The sequence below is a fragment of the Berghia stephanieae genome, chromosome 4 (genome assembly GCF_034508935.2).
Source record: "Berghia stephanieae isolate SIO BIC M18660-M18661 chromosome 4, UCSD_Bste_1.3, whole genome shotgun sequence".
Lineage (NCBI taxonomy): Eukaryota > Metazoa > Mollusca > Gastropoda > Nudibranchia > Aeolidiidae > Berghia > Berghia stephanieae.
Window position 1 is genome coordinate 63,227,234 of NC_088363.1, and position 22,500 is coordinate 63,249,733.

Here is a 22,500-nt window from a genome sequence, read left to right on the forward strand (position 1 = left end):
TGTGTGTGTGTATTTGTTTTGTTTTGTCATAATGTGTTGTATTTCTTGTATGGGTTGGTGTGGGAAAATGACAATTAAGGTATATATCTATTTTTTGCTATTTCATGATCCTAACTAACGGTGAGCCGGATCACCATCGATTTGGTTTGATAATTTAGCCATGAGTTCGAGTTTGGGGTTTGTTATAATTATCGAAAGTAGCCTTGGAGTCGTTTCTTAAATAAGTGGTAGTCCTTACACGGCTGTGATTTGAGTAGCTGAGTCGCTTCGATATAGTGGAAAGCACTTTGCGATGGACTATCCAAAGGGTAGCTATTAAATACAACTGTATATATCTTAAGCTATAGAAACCGGGATAAACGTATGGTTCTCGAGGATGACTATATAAAGACTGGTTCTACATATTAATTTTGAAAATAAAAATAGGATGTGAACTTTATACAACAAAGCCCCCCCCCCCCCCCCACCCCACCTTCCCCAAAAATAACCTGTGTCTGTTTCACTCGAAGCAATCATTAGCACAGAGAATATCTGATTGTTATTAAGATTCAAACGATGTTCTCTTGGTTGAAATTGCGTGTATATTTACAATGTATTCTATGTGAATACACAAGCAACCAATAAATCAGCCACAAGCGTCTTCACCTTTCGTCATTTGTTATCCAAGCACCTGATTAATAAAAACCCTTTATAGTTTTTCTCCCTGTGTGGCAAGAGTATCTCATTCCAGGGATAGAAAGAGCCAAAGACAATACGTGTGAGACAATCTGGACACACTCTATGTGGCCCCTTGAAATAAAGCTATCAGGCAACCACCACCCAGTGTCCCCGTTGATGGCTAGCCTTTCGCAGCTTGCGTAAGACATCTTTATGGGAGGGAATAACGCGACCCTGGAAAATGCAACAAACTAGACATTCACGTTCTCAGACGAGCTGCTTAGCATGAATAAAGTTTACAACATGCTTTGTAACATTTGTCTAAATCCCCGACACACCTGGACCAGCCCTAAAAATAAACCGTTCTTTATCATGAGCTCGTCCAAGGTTCGAATCTGAGTTGAGACACGTCGATCTCGGATTCCTTCTCACCTTGGTGCACAAATTAGCAGGTCTGATGACCAAACGCAATTATGGGCCTGATGAAACAGGAAAGTGTCTGAAGTCAGTAGAGAATAAAAATTTCGCGGCGATGGGGGCCTCGAACCCGCGACCTTACTGTTACGACAACTCCGCCTGGCCGGGGAGAGCGTAGCGCTACATACTGTCAGAGCTATCCGTCACTCCAAAACAATGTGGGTTATCAAACCTGCAAGTAGGTACAAGTCGCCTCCTACCCATATCTTATTGACAAATTTTCATAGCACATAATAATAGACACCTTTTAAAGCTTAATGAGTCTCTATTGAAATTTGTATTCTTTATGGGTGCTATTTTTTATTTATCAACACATTTAAAAAGATTAAGTTGGATCAAAAATGTCTTTAGATTCTCATTGTAATTGCTATAAAAGATACAAATATCATGAGAACAAAAGACACTTCGAGCTTTGCGGATTTGTTTAGTTATTGTTAATCTGTAGTTTTGAATCTTGCTTTCTTCAATTTAATCCAATCGTTTATTTATTGCGTTACATTAATTGAAAGATTATATATCATGGAAGATGAAACGAAACTCAATGTCTCGTAATTAGGGCGGATTTTATCTAACAAAGAGGCAACAAAGACCATTGTACAAGGATAGCACTTTCGTCACAGAAAAATGAAATCTAAGTCTTGTAACTGTCATAAATACACATCAAATAAAATGCGTGCATATTAATGGTCACTTGAGAAATGAAACTGCAGCAGAATTAGACAGATACAGACAACAAAAGGGCAAATTATTTTCTAAAGAGGGAGATGAAACGTTGAGGATTAAGAATGTCATTGACAGACAAAATTACAAGTGTCCTTGGCTAACTTCCGTTCTGACAAAATGGAGGACACCGCTGTCTTGCTGCGGGGGCCTCGAAAAGATTTTTCCGGCTCGTGGGAATGTTTTCATCTTTCCTGGAAATGATGGTCTGATCTACTCAAGGGGGATTGTGGATCCGTTCAATGGCCGTGTGTACCGTCATGCACCGATGCTGAGATTTAGAAAATCTTATCCTTCATATGAGTGGAGTTTGAATATGAGCTTGTCTGAATCAGACTCTTCTTCAGTGATGAATGAAGCTCTCTAATAATGACCCGGTTCTGTTTGAATAGCATTTCTAACCTTATCTCTTCTTCTTCTTTTTCTTCTTCTTCTTCTTCTTCTCCTTTCCTCTCCCTCTACGTTGTGTGTGTGTGTGTGTGTGTGTGTGTGTGTGTGTGTGAGTGTGTGTGTTTGGTACAATTCATATACATCACATCAACATTTTAATTTCTTTTACCCTCTCTCTCACACACACACACAGACACACACAGGCACACACACACACACACACCTCATATCACTCACCCATCAACCCCCTCCCCTCTCACAAGATAAAGATCAATATCGCTGAGATAAAACCCATTTAAAAAGCTGGAAGCAGACAGATCAGGAATGAAATGAATAGATTCCAAAGTTGGATGTTTAGCCCTAGTCTTAAATATCAGAATCACTCTATATTAAAGTAGCCATATTTTAACCGTTTCACGGCGAGAAAATTTCATTTTTCTAATCATCGATCTAGTTAAAAGAGTAAAGAATCTGTCATCACTCAGATCTTTGTTATTGTTTTTACAAAGCCATAAAGGTGATAAGTTCTCACTAAATTCTCTCCTGTAGACTATTGATGTTATCCGTTTATCCAAAATCTCATAACATCCGCCAGCCTGATAAGACGCACAAACACACAAAACTATGTATAACCTTAAACGTTTATAGTCTGATACAATTTAGTGAGAACTACTCATAAAAAAAGGCTAGCGATAAACAATAACAGAGAGCTGAGTGACGTCAATTTCGTTCTCTCTATAAACGTTAATGAATATCACACATAAGTAAAATGAAATAGCAAGATACTTTTACTTGTGGACAATCGTGCCTTATTATTTCTCTTCATTGTGTCTGGATTTTAAGTGATTTATTGATATTTTTTTTGGTCATCCGCTGAAGAAGGGTTTTGGGCCCGAAATAATCCGTGCTTGGTATATTGTTCTTTATCAAAGCTGTTATTCATCTTTATTTATTACTTTTTACAGTCCACGGCTTCTAGCAGCTTAGTATCACTTAATTGTGTGTGTTGGTTAAGATTGTTTTGGCGGGTAGAACTAGTGAGTATTTTGTCTACCTGTAAATCTTCCATAGCTGCTACAGACCTAAACTTTTGTACCGGCGTATAATTATTTGCAGGTTATTGGCTCATTATTGTAATGGAAATACTCTCAAACCAACGCATACGATTATAGTCCATTACAAGATTTTAAAAATCAAGCCCATAATTGCGTTTGGCTATCAGACCTGCAAAAATGTGCACCTAGTTTTATACCAAGAAAGCAGTAACAACGAAGAGACTTGGGACGCGATGAATTTAGATTTCGATTAGAATAACATCGAATTCCACCTACAAAGGATTAAATATAAAATCACTAAAACTACAACATCCAACTTTTAAAGAGAGAACCCGAGATGGCGCGAGAACAAAAGAGATATTATTGGCGTATTCATTTCCGGTTGTGTTGTCCCTCTTCATTCCTGTATCGACTATCGGCCCTGGACTCGGCTATAATGCGGTGCGATTTCGCCGAGATGAGTACAAAAGGGAAGCTCTATTGATAGCATTGTCTTTCCAATTCCATGTAAAACGCATTTAATTTCCTCTTTTATCTTCTCGTCCATTTTCCAATTTCCATATTATTATAACATTTAATCTGCCTGTTGTTGTTACAGGTTGCTAGAGAAATGCATTGGTAAATCACGAGAGTTTGAAACAAATACCGGATTATAAATAAAATTAAACTGGGGTGATGAATCTGGCTAAAAAGCAAGGATGTTACAATGAATGGATTCTGTTTCTGTTTAACAAACTTTTGAAATCTTACATAGCTAGTAAGTTAGTAAGTTACGCTGAAATCTTACATTTTTAGTTACGCAGTCTAAGGTACAAAGGACCAAGTTTGGCCGTACACTTTTACTGTTTAAAAAATAGATAAATAAACAAATATTATGTTATATTGTAAATATATATATATATATATATATATATATATATATATATATATATATATATATATACTATATTTATTTAAAATAGATAGGCAAATAAATACATAAATAAATAAATGGACATTGCAAAGGATTGTGCGCAGTCGGATAGTGCAGTTGTGGAGTCTGTTTTCAATGAATCAAAATGATGTAAGTTTGGATCCCGAAAACTGAAAATAAACCCCAGGACAACGAACTGGTGGGGACAACCACCTGGTCTCGATACAACACCTTAGGGAGACGATGAAGTGGATTGTTGATTGGAGTGGAGACACCACATGGACTTAATAAAGTCCTAATGACGATTGGATTGAATAGACTCCGTAACGTGTGAAAATGACCAACTGACCAATTGACCAAATGACCGAATTATGACCAGCAGGGGAGTGAAATAGTTTTTTCGTGAATCTGACATGATACAATAAAGGACAATTTTAGAAATTTCAGACGAAGTCCTTTCAACACATTGCGGTGATAATGTTGGGGAGAGACAAAGATGGGGGAAGGGGAAAGGGGGGGGGGGGGGTGTTTACAGAATAAAGCATTTGAAAATGGAAGAATCTCACATTTCAAAAACAAAATATGCTTTTAATATGATTTTTTTTTTTTTTTTGGGGGGGGGGGGGGGGGGGATTTCCATCCCGAAATATGATCGTCATTGAGGTTATGTACATGTCTTTCTATCTAGATTCGAACCCTCGACATCTGAATTTATCGACAATTTGCCCCTCTGACCCTGCCCACTTCGCACTAGACAGTGGTTTTGTCACAAAGAAAGTATGTTCATCAGCCATGCCGCTACTTTGTATATTTTGTTGGGTTTATATATATATATATATATATATATATATATATATATATATATATATATATATATAAATATAAAGAGAGTCTGCAGTACAAGTAAAGTACCCGAGGTCTGAACTCCTTGTTAACCCAGTGGGCAGCTAATTAGGCCCTTATTCATTCCGTTCAACTTGGTCATTTTGTCATTTCAGTTGTGGTAAGGGGGAATAATGTTTAGTAATGACAAGAAGACGATTTGGCCGGTGTTATTTGTATCTGGTGTGGACAGATTAGTGGTTATTTATTCCATTGATGGCAGATAATCCAGAGAGAATGAGACAGAGAGAGAGAGAGAGAGAGAGAGGGAGAGAGAGAGAGAGAGAGAGAGCGAGTGTGAGAGAAAGGGAGAAAGGGATATATATATATATATATATATATATATATATATATATATATAAATAGATAGATAGATAGATAGGCAGAGAGAGCGAGTGTATGTGCATGTGTGTGTGTGTGTGTGTGAGAGAGAGAGAGAGAGAGAGAGAGAGAGAGAGAGGGGGTGGTAAGATAAACCATAGAGATGATGAAAAGCAAGAAGGGTGTTGCATACAGATTTGTGTACGGCTGCAGCTGGGGACGATTAAAACAGAGTGGGGTGAGGGCTACCAGTGAATAGAGCTTTAATTTTGTAAAGATCACAAGATGAGGGATTAAGATTAAAGATTTATATTGTAGACAAGGGAATGCTAATGAGGCTGGATACTGGATATGTTTATGGGTGACAGCGAGTAAGCGGCGTAGTGGTTGACACACAGAATTCCCTAAGGGTCAACATACTCCCGAAGTCTTGGGATGTCTTAAAGGGTCTTGTGGGATATGATGATGTGTTATTTGCGGACATTCAATTGGAACTAGACTGCTTTCAGAATTGACATGTCATTTAATTATAACAAACTTTGAATATTGTGGGTTTTTTTTAATATGCTATTGCTATGATATTATTATTACTATTATTATTACTTTCACTATTATTATTATTATTATTATCATTATTATTATTATTATTATTATTATTATTATTATTATTATTATTATTATTATTATTATTATTATTATTATTATCATCATTATTATTGTCATTATTATCATCATCATCATCATCATCATCATCATCATCATCATCATCATCATCATCATCAACAGTATTTTTTTTTTTAGCATTATTATCATTATTACTTTGTAAGGGAGAAAATAAATTTATTTGTTTAATAAGACTTTTGTTACACAGTCTGTATGCTCAGCTAATCTGTTTAACTAAATTTTCATATGATAGGAATGTTAAAGAATTGTTTTTAAAACATACCCCGATCAAGAAATATAATGATCTAATCGCTTTTTTCAATCACGTCTTTTTTTTTAATTGCCTTGTTAGATAAGAATAGAAATAAAATCCAACAGGAGATATGTCAAAGTCCAGGTGACATGAAGTTGATGTTTTCCAAATTACAAAGACACGTGAATATAATAAATATGATAAATATAACCAGATTGTTTGCACTGCTTGTAGGTATCGTAATAATGTCAAAGACTGGACATTGGTCAGCCAATGATTGATTAATTATGCAGGTTATCGGTTGTCATGTATGACTGCCTGGTGCACAAGACAAAGACATTGAGGCATTTTTATGATTCTATTTGCATTGCACGTTTATGAACAATTTGACAATTAGACACCTATCAAATGGAATAGAACTTAGCAGCAGTGCCTGATCTTCTGGTGTGAGATTAAATTAATCATCAGCTGGATATATATTGCAAATAAAATTATGGCCATATAATACGGCACGCTCTTTCAGTAAATATTACAGTCTTGAAGAATTCAACCGATTTCTTTGTCACTGCAACACCTCATATTCTCTCTCTCCCTCTCTCTCTCTCTCTCTCCCTCTCTCTCTCTCTCTCTCTCTCTCTCTCTCTCTCTCTCTCTCTCTCTCTCCACACTTCCAGTTCCAAAGACATTCACAACAAACAATGGAGTTGGTCCTTACACGATGTATAGTACATAATGGTATTGAAATCTTCTTCTCACCTGTTAGGTTGTGCCTGGCCAGGGTCTCCAGCTCCAGCTCTGGGTAGACAGCCTCACGGGCGTACAGAAGCATCTCCTCTCCAGGGTGAATATCTCGAACAGCTTTGTAGAATACCTGCAAAAACATAAGATAAAAAAAAAAGGCTCATGAGGTATTTGGGATGAAAGAAAAGGGAGTCCTTCAAAAAGTAAACCGATAGTAAACATTGCTTGCTATACTTTAGGCGCGACGTTATTCTGTGTGTGTGTGTGTGTGTGTGTGTGTGTATGTGTGTGTGTGTTTCCAAACTACTCTCCGCCTGATCTAAAAATACCCAGCAATCCGATCACTGCTGAGATAGCAAGGATAAAAGCGTTATAGGATAATAACATTTTCCTTATCTATCATTCGAGTGGGACGCTAGTCTTTTACAAAGAACTTTCCGACAGATTAAACAGATACAGCTACCCAGTTAGTTACTCATGCGAGGATAGAAAGACCAGACAACGAAATAAGCTTTCAGGACCCCGAATAGACGTAAAAGAATATTGAACATTAACAGCTTTGATTTTACGCCACTTCTGGTGCAGTTTTAGTACCTTATCTTAAAAAGTGACTCCTTCATTTAAAATACGTCCACGATTAGATTACACGAAAGAGAACAATAATTAAAGCTACTAACGTTATACACACACACACACACACACACACACACACACACACACACATACACGATAAAATTCCGGTGATTCTATTAGGATTCGAACCGCACAAGACAACAACCGCCTGGACCAATCAAGGGTATAGCGTAAAGGGGATAGTATTACTAGCTATCCGCTACCAAAATCTCTTTTATATTTGTGTTTTTATATGAGTATTTTCCATATCAATATTGCTCTCATCATCATAATCGTTATCATCATTGTTTTTATTACATATATTATTATTATTATTATTATTATTATTATTATTATTATTATTATTATTATTATTATTATTATTATTATTATTATTATTATTACCGTAAACATCTCTATTATAATTACTTCTTTCTTCTTCTTCAAACCACGAAAACGGAGAAGTAAGTAAAAAGAAAGGTTTATCAAGCTTACCATTTTTTAAGGTAGATGGAAGAATTAATAATCCATGCAATGAACACAATACAAATAAAATTAATTACAATATTTAACTAGATATCACACACAATCAAGTGGGGAAAAATCACAGCTTTTACGAAAATAAACGAAATATGAAAAAAAAAAAAATAAACAACCTCAAAACAAAATGAATAGCAACAACAACAAAAATGTCACTGTCGATTATAATATTTCACTGATATCCACATCAAAGTTGATTTAGAAAAACAAGTCGGCAAAATATTATCCATGTAAAAATATTCAGTCCATTAAACTTCTCGAATTCTTTCAGGTATAATTTCGATAAACAGAATTAATCAGTAACTGTAACAAAATATATATTAATAATTTTTCCCTAATATTTCTCTAACACTTCACACATTATACTGTGGTAAAAAGTTATATGTGTTGTGTAATTGTGTTGTTGTGTGCTGGGTGTTATGTCACAAGTGCACACCGTGAGAGTGACTGACAGGTGAGAATTCATGTCATAAAAAACCTCGAAATGACTCAACAAAGGAGAAACTAAGCTCCACCCACTCAATAACACCATTATAATATATCGCAGTTTCAACTGGTTTGACTCCCCCTCCTCTCTCTCTCTCTCTCTCTCTCTCTCTCTCTCTCTCTCTCTCTCTCTCTTTCTCTCTCTCTCTCTCTCTCTCTCTCTCTCTCTCTCCTCCCCCTCTTTGGCTGTCGCACTTCGTTCCTCGTCGGCGATTTTATTGAATTGTGATCGGTAATGAGTGAGGACTGAAAAGACACGCTGATATGACTTTAGTTTACACTCTTACACCGATGAAATACTATACAAAAAGTTTGTCTGTATTCATTATCAGTTTTTACCAACACTTTAAACGCGTGTGTTATAACATTACTGTACTGCTAATACCTTTTTGGGATAGGATGCGGTAAGGACAAATGCGACCCAGCGAGTCAGTCTTCGATCTGGTATTATGACGATCATTTAATTATTTGAGCACTACTAACGACAACTCACTAGACGGTGTATTAACCTAAAAATGACGTCACAATACAAGTCTTCGTGTCAGGCTATAGATAGGGTGCGCTTGGCTAAGAAGCTCACAACATTGCCATCCGGAAGTAAAACGGACCAACACACAAAACTATGTGTAACCTTGAACGTTAATAGTCTGATTAATACAGTTTAGTGAGAATTACTCATGAACGCGGATGGCAAAAAAAAAAAAAAAAAACCCCAAAAAAACAAACAATAACAAAGACCCGAGTGACGTCAAGTCCATTCTATCTATAAGTAAACGTGGGCTACAATCAGATGAACATTTATAGATAGAACGAAGATGACGTCACTCAGGCCAGTGTTATTGTTTTGTTTTTTTGTTTTTTTTTTGCCATCCATGTTTATGAGTAATTCTCACTAAACTGTATTAACCAGACTATAAACGTTCATGGTTACACATAGTTTTGTGTGTTGGTCCGTTATACTTCCGGATGGCAATGTTATGATGAGCTTCTTCGCCAAACGCATACTATCTCTTCTGTGAGCATAATTTATCCACAATTATTCTTTTTCAACGTGCATTACAACATCTATTACACTTATTCTATTTGTATCTGTCTTCGTCGTTTCTTTATTCTTGAGAATGAAGGACATTCACCCAAAACGTGAATTGTTTGTATAAATAGTATGCAGATGACGTCACTCAGGCCTTTGTTATTGTTTTTGCCATCCGCGTTTGTGAGTTGTTCTCACTAAACTGTATTAACCAGACTATAAAAGTTCATGGTTACACAGAGTTTGTGTGTTGGTCCATCCTACTTCCGGATGGCAATGTTGTGAACTCCTTGGCCAAGCGCATTCTATCTATAGTTTTATTCGATCGTATGTTTTACAGTTCCCCAGCTTCAGGCAGGCAGCTCCTTACGATATTATAAAACCCAATACTCTCTACTCTAGTGTGAGTAACAGTTTATTTATCGTGCATGCACGACTGTGATCTGTATTCATAATAAATTTCATCCCATAATCCATGATAATAAAATGTGTACTCAAACGACCACAAGATGTTCGACGGCTCGTCGTCGATAGACATAAATCCTTGCCTTTGATGGCGATAATGAGATGACAGAGCTAATCCGATTACAGATACGGGCTCCTGATCGTCCTATTCAATGTGGACATATCTAAGAATAAACAATATCCTTCATGATTATCTCATGTGCTTTTGTGATCGGAGCAGCTGTATCAATAAAACTACACGACCGCCATCTTTTGCGTGCTCCGTTTAATAATATAATAATATAATAATATAGCATGAGTATTATGATGAAGGCAAATTGTGAGTTTGCTAGCAGCTTCTGAGTTTGGCTGCGTTCCATTCCTGACCGTTGTCTTCGCAGTGTTCTGTATAGATAGTATGCGCTTGGCTAAGAAGCTCATAACATTGCCATCCGGAAGTATAACGGACCAACACACAAAACTGTGTGTGTCCATGAACGTTTATAGTCAGGTTAATACAGTTCAGTGAGCATTACTCATAAACGCGGATGGCAAAAAACAATAACAAAGATCTGAGTGACGTCATCTTCGAACTATCTATATTAATATACTACAGTTGGAATAGTAACTCAGTAACTGGTTCTAAACTATCGGAACAATGGTGGACGCCCTTATGAAATAATTCTCTGACGAGCATAAAGGTGTATCTAAAGGAGAAAAGCATTTTAAATCTGATGTTTTGACTTTTATACATTTTGATCACATGACATGTTAAAACGTTCTAGCCAGCATGAAGAATAAAAAGTACCGATTTTCTTTGTTTAGAACCAAGCTGCTTGTTGCTGGGCGGACGTGACATCAGACTATTTTGAATCCTATTATGATAAAGTCGAATTATTGTGAGATCCATTCCGTTCCATTCGCCACCGTCATCTTCCTAAACGTGTTCCGTATAAATATATAGCAAGAGTATCATGATGAAGGTGAAAATTGTGAGCTTGCTTGCGTTCCATTCGTGAGCGTTTGCGACACAAAGTGCAGTCTTTGGAGATTGCTCTTTGCTCACATTCTTAACTGTACAGTGAAATAAGCTGCATCAGTGTTTTCACTGTCTAAAAAAATACAATCGCTCCTTGAGGAGTTTATATATATTAAGAATTCCTATTGACTTGGGGCCGACGTTAAGCGCTTTGAGCATATTTAGTGGACAGAACTCTATATAAAAGCTCACTTTAACGATAAAAAAAAAAACCCGTTAAGATTATGTCGAAACAAGTTTTACTGAATGAAAGCAACAACATAATATTTTTATCTTCTTCTCCAAGAGTACAAGGTTGTACAGAATGCGCATAATTTCAACAATAGTCGAGTCCATTGTGAGAATCGATTTTGACGATGAACCAAAATTAGTCACGGTCCAGGCTTACATTATTGTCATGGTTCTTGATTCGATTTAATCGATAGAATATACAAATCGATCGATATATTGAGCCTGTAAAACAATGTCACCACACAATGACACATCGGTGTCGTTAAAAATCATGTGTCATTGTTTATGAAGGATGTCACGCTACTTGCGATGTCCTGTGTCGCTTGTCACGGCGTTTTAAAGCTTTCAGCCTCTTGGAATTCATTAAATAGATAGATGGAAATGATGATCGACAATCATCGATTATCTCCCTTGGAACAATGTATCAGATCAAATGGTTCGATATTCCAGTTTCGATTTATTAGTTTCGGTAATCAAATTCCCGTGTCGATAAGTCGATTAGATATTATCAGTTGCATCACTGTCTCTCTCTCTCTCTCTCTCTCTCTCTCTCTCTCTCTCTCTCTCTCTCTCTCTCTCTCTCTCTCTCTCTCTCTCTCTCTCTCTTCCTACAATCCTTATCATCCTCTTCTCTTCCTCCTCCTCCTCCACCTCCTTCTCTTCTTCCTACCCTCCTCCTCCTCCTCCTCCTCCTCCTCCGCCTCCTTCACTTCTTCCTCCCCTCCTCCTCCTCCTCCTCCTCCTCCTCCTCCTCCTCCTCCTACTCCTTTTCTTCCTTCTTTACTCCATCTTCTACGAAGCACACATTCACATCCATTTTTATCCAGCCATTCATCCCTCTATTCATTCATCCATATATCTATTTTTACAATTCAACCCATCCATTACTCCTTTCACCCATTCACCTATTCACTCATTCACTCATTCACCCATCCATCTGTCCATCAGTCCATCCTCCCTTCATTCCACTCATTCATACATCCACCCATTATTCCATCCATTCATCCATCTTTCCATTCACCCATCCACCCAACAGAGCATCCATCCATCCATCTATCCACCCATCCATTATTCCATCCCTCCATCATTCCACACATACAATTCATCATTCTATTCATTCGTCCATCTATCCATCCATCTACCCATGCGATTCATCATTCCATTCATCTATCCATCTACCCATCCATCACTCCATCCACCTAGCCATCAATACATCCACCTATCCATCAATACATCCACCTATCCATCATTCCATCAATCCATCCCTTCCATCATTCCCCCCCCCCCCCCCCCCCCCCCCCCCCCCCCCCCCCCCCCCCCCCCCCCCCCCCCCCCCCCTCCGTTCCACGATTCATCCTACCATCCACCTATAGTATCCATTCAACCCACCACCACAAATTAATAATTCCAGAATATAGCACACATACCACATCAAGCCTTTATTGACAGCTTCAGCAACTCACTCCCCCCCCCCCCCCCCCCCCCCTACCCCCATCTCCAGCAACACCACACAACCACGCCAGCCCCTGCAATAGCTTAGAGCGGAAAGAGCCACATCCGCCCCCGTCAAATCGGCCGCCGCCAATTCATCGGTGATCGATTCCCAATAAATTATAGGACTATATTGACTGCCATCCATCCAACCCCTCCACGGAACAATGAGCAGTAATCACAATTCACACAATCTTCATCAGTCGTGCCACTTGGACACCCGACACCCTCCCTATTATTCTTCTTGCCAGCCTCCGTCAATTTCAATACTTCAACAAAAAAATGTATCACGGTTTTGTTTGTTGTTGCTATTGTTGTTGTTGATGATGATGATGATGATGATGATGATGATGATGATGATGATGATGATACTGGAGAAGAAGAAGAAGAAGAAGAAGAAGAAGAAGAAGAAGAAGAAGAAGAAGAAGAAGAAGAAGAAGAAGAAGAAGAAGAAGAAGAAGAAGAAGAAAGTGAGGAGGAAGGAGAGGAGGAGTCTTTGAAGAAAGGGTTTTTAAAAGTAGATAGATTGATAGATAGATAGATGGTTAGATAGATGGGTAGATATATATATATATATATATATATATATATATATATATATATATATATATATAAATTTGATAGATAGATAGATAGATAGATAGATAGATAGATAGATAGATAGATAGATAGATAGATAGATAGATAGATAGATAGATAGATAGATAGATAGATAGATAGATAGATAGATAGATAGATAGATAGATAGATAGATAAAGAAAGAAAGAAAGGGAAGAAAAAAAAATAGAGAGAGAAAAAGACAGGTATATAGAGTATAGAGAATGGTAAGCTTTGGAGGGTTCAAGAGTGAAAATAGTATGTTCCATATTACACAAATACCACGGTACTCATAAAGCAACATTTAAACCCCTCTAACTTTTGTTTATTTGTAAGTCCAACCGAATTTTACTATAGATCTACACTCCTTTTGATTTCAGTTATGACTATCTATTTGTCAACGTCATTTCGATCAAGACTTTACAATACACGTATCATGACTCTACTAAGTCAAAAATAAAATAGTCCAGGGATCTTATTGCCAACGTCACCTTGACTAATCCGCCGCTCGTACTTCAAAGGTAATCTACCCGCCTCTTCAGAAAGATATTGTTTACAAGCTTATCCCAGCTGTGAAACATTGAGATATGATAACATGGTTTCTATTTCACACGTTTCAAACTTCTCATATTTGACTTTGACAACGTCTAAGATTAGTCAACGAATTTCAACAATTTGAGATGTGGTATGGAACTTCTTCTCACTTTCAACGAATGTAGATTGGAAGCTACGTGTGCTTATTTGCAGGTCAGATAACCTTACATTATTATGGGCTAATCGTTGTATTGGAAATACTCTCAAACCAACGCAAAATATTGTCCATTACAACAAGGTTAAATCAAGCCTATAATTGCGTTCGGTTATCAGACCTGAAATATGTACACGTCGAGTGGTAGTGATGAGGATTGTGATGATGATGACGACGATGACGACGATGATGATAATGATGATGACGATGATGATGATGATGATGATGATGATGATGATGATGATGATGATGATGATGATGAAATGAATGAAATAAAGAAAAGATAAATTAATACATAGCTAAATAAATAAATTAAAAAAGATAGATAAATAAATAATAAATATAAATGAATCAACAAATAAATAAATAAACGATAAATCAAAAGAAGTTCTTATATTTTTTATCTCAATCCCCTGGTCACCTACAGTTTTATTTAGACAGTGTGAGTTTTCGGGTTGTCTCAGTTTCTAAAGTAACCGCAAGTCTTGCTAAATCAAAGACTTAACGAGCTTTGTGAGCATTTGTAGGCATTACAAATAGGGCTCACTTACATAACAATATTTGCATTTTAATAGTGTGATATTGATGTTTGTGATAAATCATTATAACAATTCACGGAAACCTAACTTTTCATGAGTTATCAGTTTTCAACGTTTATTTAATTTTACATCTTGCACATATTGTGACTTACTTACTTTGCCTTTCCCATTCGAATGCATTGCAACCAGCGCCCACTAAGAGTATCCCCATGATAGCCTAGATTACAATTGAATCGTTTCGACAAATACATGGGATATTTGCTCGTGATAGATGGAGAAACGGCTGAGCCCTCTGTCGGTCACCCCAAATAAAGGACCCACGGGCGTTGGGCAAGCAGATCGGGCGGGATGTAATATACCCGAATCTTAGCTGTAAACAGACAAACCACCCATAAGCTCTTGCTAATCCTAGGTGTGTTGTGTGGTGCTACAGCTTTCATGTAATCAATACTTAATGATAGGACAAGTTGATCGTCGACGGTGGGTATTTTTCATCTACCTGCGACTCCCAGACTTTCTTCAGATTCATTGTCTTTAGTGCATGTTCTCTTTTTCAAAAGATTAATGTAGACTTATTAATTAATGAATTATTTAATTAATTTATTTATTTATTTATTTATTTATTTATTTATTTATTTATTTATTTATTTATTTATTTATTTATTTATCTATTTATTTATTTATCTATTTATACCTATTTGTAAAATAAGATGAACATTATTGACCACAATTAATAGGTACGTTATTGTTTAAATATTTTCTACAAAATCAGGACATGCCATCCATTTTTATCTCCTTCGCCCCCGTTTTGAGCTCACGAAGAAGATATTTCTCTATATCAAAGCTCAATCATCATTATTTTCTTTTATCTCAAAACATCCATTAAATTACGGTACAACAACATTCCGTGACAAAAGGAACATCTAGAGCTCGTCATTTTTTGTGTGTGTCTCGTTTAATGACGAAGTCCTTCACTTCCTCGATTCAATTGTGTCAACGTCTTTTTGACAAGATTCCAGTGAACAATACATAAATGAGAGAAGAGGGACTTTAGTAGTTCCCGAAAGATTTATAAAACCACGATTCATTCTAAGGATAAGTAGGGTTAAAGAGTAGAAAAAAACCCAACATCTAAATGTTTTCTTGCCAGAGGGCATAAACTTCATTCTCTTACTGCTGTTATTACTGAATGTTCTACAACTACTTCTGACTATACAGTAACACCAACATTTTGTTCACGAAAACACTCCACCGCCACTTTGACTGTATGAATTGATAATAATTAAAGAGGACATTGAATGAAAAATATTTTTTAAAATGATCGACATTAACATAATAATATAGTAGTACATAGTTTACTATACACCGAGTGGAATGAAACATGGGTTGATTCAAAAGACATCGAGGTTAGTCTTCAAAGTTTTTAACTCTCATCCATTTCAAAAGAAGAAGAAAAGAGAAGAAAAAAAAAAAAGCTTTACTGTCTTGAGGTGTTGTACGCAATGGGTTTAGGGAATTAATGGGGCTTCACTGATTTAACCCAAAGACGAGCAGGAACAATTTATAGCATTATGTTGTAAGAAAAACACCTTTTAGTTTTAGTTAATGAACCATATTATTATATCGAGTAATGTAGACATCTAAATTTTGCTTCTCGAAGCTCCAAGAAAAAAAATAACAATGTGAAATTGAATGTAAGCTTCAATTTAATTACGATTAATTAATTTAAATTATCTGTTTTCGTAATTGAATTTGAGCTGACATTCGATTTCACATTGTTATTTATTTCATATTATATCGATGAATTTAGATGACCCTCAATTTACCAGATTGTCTAAAACGTCAGACCTTTTTTGAAGTCACGGTTTCAGACTTTTTTTTAGAGGTTGTGGCACAGTGGGGGGGGGGGGGGGAGGGAGGTGGGGGAGGGAGAGAGAGAGAGAGAAAGAGAGAGAGAGGGGGGAGGGAGAGAGAGAGAGAGAGAGAGAGAGAGAGAGAGAGAGGGAGAGAGAGGGAGAGGGAGAAAAATCACCTTTATGCATCAAAATGATATTATGATGTAATATATATCATATATTATGTGTATCTACAATTTTGCAAAGGAAAGTGATGAAATGTTTTTTGTCGGTGTCTAGGAGTATCTAGAGTTGTTTAGTGATTTGAGGTTGGTCTATTAAGTCGTGGTTGACGGACCGAAAAGAAAACTACGATTCCAAAGAATTATAGATAATTACGATATTAAAGCGAGAGAAAAGATTTCACACCCTTGGTGATCTTCTTGGAGCCCAGTTAGTTATCAACAGCAAGGGAAAACCAGCAAAACTGTTGTGTGTGTGTGTGTATGTGTGTGTGTGTATGTTTGTGTGAGAGAGAGAGTGTGTGTGTGTATGTGTGTGTTGTGTTATTTTGTTTATTTTTGTTTGTTTTGCCTTAGTTTTGTTTTTTGCTACTTTAAACATTTATATTATAGGCACAGTAGAGATAAATGAAATTCGTGGGAAAAATTGCTTGTTTTTATTTTCAGTTCTTGTCTGTTTCTTTTCTTTTCATTTTTTTTCTTTGTTTTTGTTTGTCTTTTTATTTTTTTCATTTGGGGGGGGGGGGGGGGGGGGGTGGAGTTTATCTTTTCGTTCATGCTTTTGTTTCGCGTCTTCTCTTTGCTGTATTTGTTTCTAAATAAATAAATGAATAATTAAATCTATATATGAATAAATAAATACTTTATACTTTAGAGTTGTGAGGCTCACTGACCCGGGAATATCTCAATTTTTGTTGCGTTAAACGTTGAGTAACAATTCCTAGCCACCTTTTTGATAGGACATCCTTCATAATATTATTATGTATATTATAACGTTTATATTTTCAGAACGTTGCACGTGTATGGAGCAATCTAACTTTAGGACAGTGATCACAATGATACTGAAATTGAAACCAAAAAAAATTGTCACTTTATCCCATATTCGTCACACCTCGGGCTCCATGTGTGTTTTTCTAACCGCTACAATGACCATACAAGAGGTGTGAGTGACCATTGTTTCCAAACTGACCAAGAACAAGAGAGAGCACATTGAAAGGTGTTCACACTGCAATGTCGCATGTTATTCATCCAAAGATGTGAATGATGGCCAGACAATGGAAGAAACACTATAAGGCTTTGTAGAACACGTTTACAGTCAGTGGAGTATATTTAGTACACGACTAATCATTTTAACTTACGATACGCTCTAATTTGTCTCTGGGGGCCCTGGTCTACCTCGGTGAATTTTTGTGGAGATTTTTTTAAATATTAAAATTATATTAAAATCCCTATCGAATCGGTAGGTCTCTGGTTCGAGTCCTGCTCTGGGTGTCGCTAACTCGATCCCTTGGAATTGGAAAATGTTCTTTACTCACATTATCTCATCACACTCAGGTGTAAATATTCTTGGCCAGTTAACCACGTTATCTCAGTCAAGAAAAAGAAATGTGATAACCGCCCTACAGTCGTCATATTATCTCGTCCTACATGTTAAACGCCGCAGTTGGCCTGAGAACCTGCCTGAGACCTTTTAATGAAGCGCTTTGAGCACGCGAACTATGCTTAATATAAAATCTCTAAAAGTATTCTTACTAATCCAGACCTCTTCATGGGCGTTGTCTGCCCTCATATAAAATTCTTTAAATACCATACTACCAAAATGCCCAGGCATTGAATTCTATCATGTCTTTCTCTTCATCACCATCAAAAACTCGTCGCATGCTATTTATTCCAGTCCACTAAGTTTGGATTAAACGAATTTTAATAAATAATCTATGCCGACTAAGCCATCGCAAATCTGTATGAAGTACACTGACAAAACACCCTTCCACGGTTTTGCTCCATCCCCCCCCCCTTTCCACACACACACACACACACACACACACATACTCATACACACACATACACACAAAATCAATTACGGTGACCTCATTCATAATTCGATTACTTGATCCTCAAATTGTAATTTAAAAAAACCAAAGAGACAAATAAACCAAAAAAAAAAAAAAACAACAACAAAATACGCAAAAAAAAAAAAAAAAAACAATTAAAAAACAAAAAAAAAAAAAAACCAACCCCCCCCCCCCCCACCCTCCCCACCACAACTTTAAAAAAAAAAAACCAAATCAAAAATAATACCAGATTTCTTCTTTAAAAAGTTGGACAAGTTTGGGGTCATTTAAATCGACGACCTGAGAATTAAAAGTTGTTTTTTTTGGCCAAATTGAAAAAAAAAAAAAAAAGCCATTATGTCAGGGCACAGTAGAAAACGCACCAATTCGAACTTCGAACCATCCGGAGAATGGCAATAATTTGCCCCATTCACAATGAAATGAATTCTGACACTGCTAACGATGACAACTGGAAGCAAAGCAACTCGCGCCTCGCAATCAGATAACCCCGATGATCGGGTACATTGTACATTGTCATAGCATTAATTCCATTGATAACTATTAAAGTTAGACCCCGCCGACTGTCTCAAATCTCCTAGACTAAGAGATCCAACAGAGCTGATATTATTAATTTCATTGTAATCATTGTAAAAGTGATTGCTAATATGGCTAGAAATATCGTGTACTGTGTGTGTATGTGTGTGTGTGTTAAACACATTCTTCTTTTACGGGCACCAAAAGCAGCGAAGCGTCTCTCGCCCTACCAGACCGTTGCTGCGGTTGTCTTTTTTTAACGGGGATTCCCCAATACCCGGGAAGATGCGTTTTGGGGTTACCGAGTGCGTGGGTAAATTAAATGGGAGGTCCCTCCCCTACGCCACGACAAAGAGTGTTGTTATGTACCACCTACCCTTTGACTCCCCCCTGACAACTCTGTTGAGAACAGACCAACCTTCTCAACTCTTTGACATACAAATAATAAATGTCAGGTATTGATATCTATTAGGAGGAGCCCTGTGAAGTTGGCATGAAAATTTTGGTGAAATTAGACAATGTCATAAAGAATCAAGAGAAAGAAAATTGACTGAATCGAACTTAAACAACTGAAGACGGCAACATCTCCTGGCCTAGAAAAGAGAACAAAACATTGTCATCTCAGTTAGCTTCTAGTTAACTTGTGATATGTAATTCAACGCCTCAGAACACCATTATGTCGGGATAAACTTCTAACTGAACATTGAATTTATAGCTGCAAATAACATTATAAAACGCGGGGGACAAATTTCTATTCCTTATTATGGGGGAATATAATATACAATTTCGTATATTGAGAAAATAAAACAATAACAAAACAAACAACAAACAACAACAAAAATAATAAAATAAAATTTTTAAAATAAGTAAACACTCAAACTTCGTATTTCTTATCGTTTCCATTCTAAATTCATTTTTTATAGGGAGTAGTCTATCTCTATCTATATTACACTGATTTGAGACGATGAATCCTATTTATTCGTCTAAAATGTCAACCCGCATCCCCTGTCGGGGCAAAAACCTGGGCAAGTCCTGTTATCGTCAGACTGAGATTCAAATTGTACCCCATTTATTTTTTTTTTTTTTTTACAAATCTTCCCTACTTTCTGCTCGAATTAGATAGCTTAAGTAAAGAGGCTCATTGAAATGAACCAAACACACAAGGGGGAATAATTTGTTGGTGGCTATTTTGAAAGGAAGTAACATCATTGTCAGGCGATTTGGTAGCTAATCTCATGTACCTATACAATATACTACAGTACTTTAGAAGAAAGGACGGGAGCAGGTGTCCATTTTGCCACCGGCTTCACACTTACCTCCCATTGACATGACGCATTGACGGGTTCTTTAGTCACACCAAAATAGTGTCTATAAACAAGAATTGGTTTGGTGTCCATAGAAATGGCAGAGACTTCTGTATATGTACTTCAAGACGATGAAATGATGGAGACTTTCCAAGTATTTGAAGGCTAATTGAGTGTATTGTAACCACCTCTCGCCCTATACTCTCCTCCAGCTTGGAGGCATGGAATGCCATTTTGAAGTACAGCTTGATTGAGCTACTGTTGAAAAATGATCGAATGGAGATCTCTCAATAAAGTAAAGGCACAATAATAGTGGCTTTGTTGTTGTTTGACTAATCTTTTCATCGATTGCTGTCAAAATCTAAGCAGTATGGCTTGAATTATAATGCTAAAACCACGAAAAGTTTACATATATAAATAGCGGGCATGCTTCATCTATTAGTTTCTGTTACTTGATGAAGAAGAAAAATTATATATGCGGCGGTCGATCTTCTTTGAAGGGTAGTAGACAAAACGGTCAGTTATATTTCGATGTGTCGGGAGAATGTATCAACATTCACACCATTCTTCTCATATCAACTTCCTTTGGACAGTTTGAAGGAAGGCGGGGCGGACGTTTCAGTTGTTCTTATTGTTAAGGAATCATAACAAATTGCTTGCCCATGGTGTTCCGACACAATAGGACGTAAGAAGACCCGTGAAAAAAAAAAAAAAGATACTGGGTACAAGTTTTGTCTTCCTTTCTTAAATGTTTTCTCTATTACCAAAATATCCCGAGGTTTGTTGACATGCGCGCTCAAACAGGAAGGAGGGCAAAGAGAATACCTTGTAGTGTTACCCAATCAAAACTGACGATATAATGATGACGTCACCGTGATCCTTTAGCTGTTTGTAGGTGTGGGAAAGTGTTACCGAAAGGTCAATACAGCCTTATTCTCCCCCTTCTGAAAAACTTGTAGATGGCATTGAGATGAATTTGATTGAGTCTGCTGGTGGTGGTGGTGTTGTCAGTTCGTGTTTGCCTCGCACCTCGCCAATATATTGGTGTTGTTAGAACGTGAAGACTACGCTGTGTTCAAAGCAAACAAGATCCAATGGAAAGGGTAGCTGGGAACCGAGAAATTTACTGAGAAGATAATAGTTAATAGTTCCACTGGGTGCACACAAACATTAGAACCGATGATCAGAGGAAATGAGACAGGGCAAAGAGAAAAGAATGGAGTAATTTGTCAGGAAAGGATGACGTTCCCACACAGAGTAATAATAACACGAATTATTGGAACTCTTCGTTGTACACAGTCAATATGAGATTGGCTGGTGGGTTAACCTCTTGAAGGCGAGACTAAATTAATTTCTTTCAATTCAACGAATTTCCACTAAATTTAAGTGGGTTTAACTCATAGATTTATATCAGAAGAAGATAAAATATCATCCAAGAAACATCTTTTCCCGTGTTGAAGATCATTAAATTAGGTTAAAGTAAGTCAAGATTGTTGTGGTACTAGATTTGTAGCAATAGGATAAAGTTCTTCTGTCTTTTCTTATGATGTCTGCTCTCTAATGTGCACGTTGTATTGTTACATCAAAAACCTAGCATCACTTTATAGAAAGAAAAAAAATGTTCAATGCACATCCTGTTTCATAATATCGTCTAATTGCAGACTTTACCGTTTTTAACCCGAGAGCTGTTACCATCGACAAGAGTAGGGCTTCAAAGCTATCTAGGTATTTTGTAAATTTTTAAAAAACCTTTTTTTAAAAAAAAAAAAAAAGGCAGTCCTACTTTGAGATAGCTTAAACTCGAATGACACGTGTATTGGGTTAATTAGTCTGGTAATAGAATGGAGTAGCGCCTTGACACCATCTCGGGTACAGAATATTGTCAAATATGTATAGGTATTATGATGTATATTTGTATCCGTAA

General features: G+C 36.8%; 1 protein-coding gene across 1 annotated transcript in view; it reads right to left on the bottom strand.

Moving 5' to 3' along the window:
- Positions 1-22,500, bottom strand: part of LOC144970994 (histone-lysine N-methyltransferase MECOM-like) — a 216,603-nt gene that overhangs the window by 34,303 nt on the left and 159,800 nt on the right. Inside the window, exon 6 of the mRNA XM_078911271.1 lies at positions 7,088-7,202. Within this exon, the coding sequence (XP_078767397.1) occupies positions 7,088-7,202 (115 nt within the window). The remainder of the gene's footprint in view (positions 1-7,087; positions 7,203-22,500) is intronic.